Source organism: Brachypodium distachyon, chromosome 1 (genome assembly GCF_000005505.3).
Source record: "Brachypodium distachyon strain Bd21 chromosome 1, Brachypodium_distachyon_v3.0, whole genome shotgun sequence".
In the NCBI taxonomy this organism is placed as follows: Eukaryota; Viridiplantae; Streptophyta; class Magnoliopsida; order Poales; family Poaceae; genus Brachypodium; species Brachypodium distachyon.
In genome coordinates this window covers 23,054,992-23,056,968 of record NC_016131.3, presented here as the reverse complement: position 1 = coordinate 23,056,968, position 1,977 = coordinate 23,054,992, and the positions used below count along the sequence as shown (strand labels likewise).

Below are 1,977 nucleotides of genomic sequence, written 5' to 3'. Positions count from 1 at the left end.
ACAGCCTCTTCCGCAGCGCCGGCGAGGTGGCAGTCTGAGCATGGGAAGAAGGGGGAGAAAAGAATGAATGGGAATAACTGGGGGCTGAGTGGATAAATTGCATGGCACATAGGACCTTAACGGGCTATCGGGTCGGGTCGGGTCGGGTCTGTCCGACATGTCACCTGACAGGTGGGCCCGGAACGTAAGGAAAACTGTCAAATGGACTAAACTCATCATTTCTTATTACATTGTGACTGTAAAGCTATGTTTAGTAAAAGAGGGGGCAGCGTGAGAAGACTGACCCAATATGCGTGGTTTTGTGAAATTTTCTCTTTTAAAAATAAGATCAGTTGACTTGGCGTGATTGTGAATTGCCATTTGGGCCGCTGTTGTCGAGTGCCAATTCAGGGCGGATTTTCAACAGCTGGATCCACTTGGGGCCTATGTAGAGTTTTGGATTTAAGCCAAAAGATACGGATCAAGCTAGCTGCGACTGCCCACAAAATTGACCAATCACCATGGAAAGTGTGCATACAACAACCCAACGTCCAAACATCTGTGCTGCACACGATCTTAGTTTTGGTTTGGCCTACGTACTCCGGTGTAGGCATCCCTCGTGTGGCTGGATTGGGATCGACGGCCAGCGGAGGTTTCCGGGCCAGCGCCCCTTCCTCCTCTTTTTCTTCCACCGCATCGATTATGCCTCCGTTGTGGTCGACTTGTTGCTTATGCCAGCGGAGGCTTCCAGGCTCGCCCCCCTTTCTTCCCGCGTGATGGCTGGAGCCTGGAGGACAACTCAGTTCGTCCCCATAGTTCACCACGTGGAAAGACGACCGAGGAGTGTGCAAGTTCTCGCAAAGCTCTAATCCCGTGGCCGTGATATTAAGCCAAGGGGGAGACAATCATAAAACAGAGTACTAGAAGCTAGCTCCGCTCAAGTGTATTTTCAGCTCGGCCAAAGATGGCGACCGCGAGAGCAGCTCGGGCCACCATGGCGATCTTCTTCCTGGGCCTGGCCACACTGCTCTCCACCTCCCACATTGCGTCCTCCGACTGCCAGCCCAGCGGGATCCTCCCGGGAAAGTCGGGCGACTGCGACAAGAGCAACAGCCCGGATTGCTGCGAGGACGGCAAGCAGTACACGCAGTTCCTCTGCTCGCCACCCGCAGTCTCCGCGCCCTCCGCAAATGCGGCCGTCCTGACGCTCAACAGCTTCAGGGAAGGCAAGGACGGCGGCAGCCCCTCAGAGTGCGACAACGCATTCCACGCCGACTCGGAGCTCGTGGTCGCGCTCTCCACCGGCTGGTTTGCGGGAATGGCCCGCTGCGGCCGCAGTGTGAGGATCACGGTCGTCCCGGGCGGGGGCTCCGTGTCCGCCAAAGTGGTGGACGAGTGCGACTCCGTGCACGGCTGCGACGCCGAGCACAACTTCGAGGCGCCTTGCGGCAACAACGTCGTCGACGCTTCCCCCGCGGTGTGGGACGCGCTGGGCCTCGACCGGAACCAAGGCTTGCAGGACATCACGTGGTCTGACGAGTAGTATGGAACTATGGATGGACTGAATATGTGTATTTGTGTTCGGGCCAAAGTAGTTTTTGGATTCTTTGATTTGTTTCAGAATTCAAATTATTGTGGCGTTATTTTTCAGCAAAACCGATTTTTATTGAGGGGATCGACATGAATGAAATTTGGCAAATTTCACCATGAATGAAATTTGGCAAATTTCACCAAAATTTGCTTGAATACGTACGACATGACGTATATATAGCTGAGAGAAAATGCGATTGATGCGTGTGTTGATCATCACCATCACCAGACCATGTATAAGCTTATATATTTAGTAGAGTTAATAATAACTTGAAAGGTGGGAGCAAATTATTGATTCGATTGGCTGCAGCAGATTAGAGAGCCTCCCATTCCCTTACTTGGGGCAGCCACTGGGACATACAAAACCCAGGATACAAGATTTCATACCACTGATTAAGAGAGTTGAAA

The 1,977-nt window shown here is 52.6% G+C and overlaps 1 protein-coding gene across 1 annotated transcript; it reads left to right on the top strand.

The window, feature by feature from the left end:
* The first annotated feature begins 973 nt into the window (after window positions 1-973).
* LOC100835364 (putative ripening-related protein 5) lies at window positions 974-1,522 on the top strand. The gene has a single exon (XM_010231372.1). The coding sequence runs from the start codon at window positions 974-976 to the stop codon at window positions 1,520-1,522; it is 549 nt and encodes a 182-aa protein (XP_010229674.1).
* The last annotated feature ends 455 nt before the right edge of the window (window positions 1,523-1,977 follow it).

Excerpts from the sequence above, each read along its gene's own strand:
- LOC100835364 (XM_010231372.1), top strand. The coding sequence starts at position 974 with ATGGCGATCTTCTTCCTGGGCCTGGCCACACTGCTCTCCACCTCCCAC.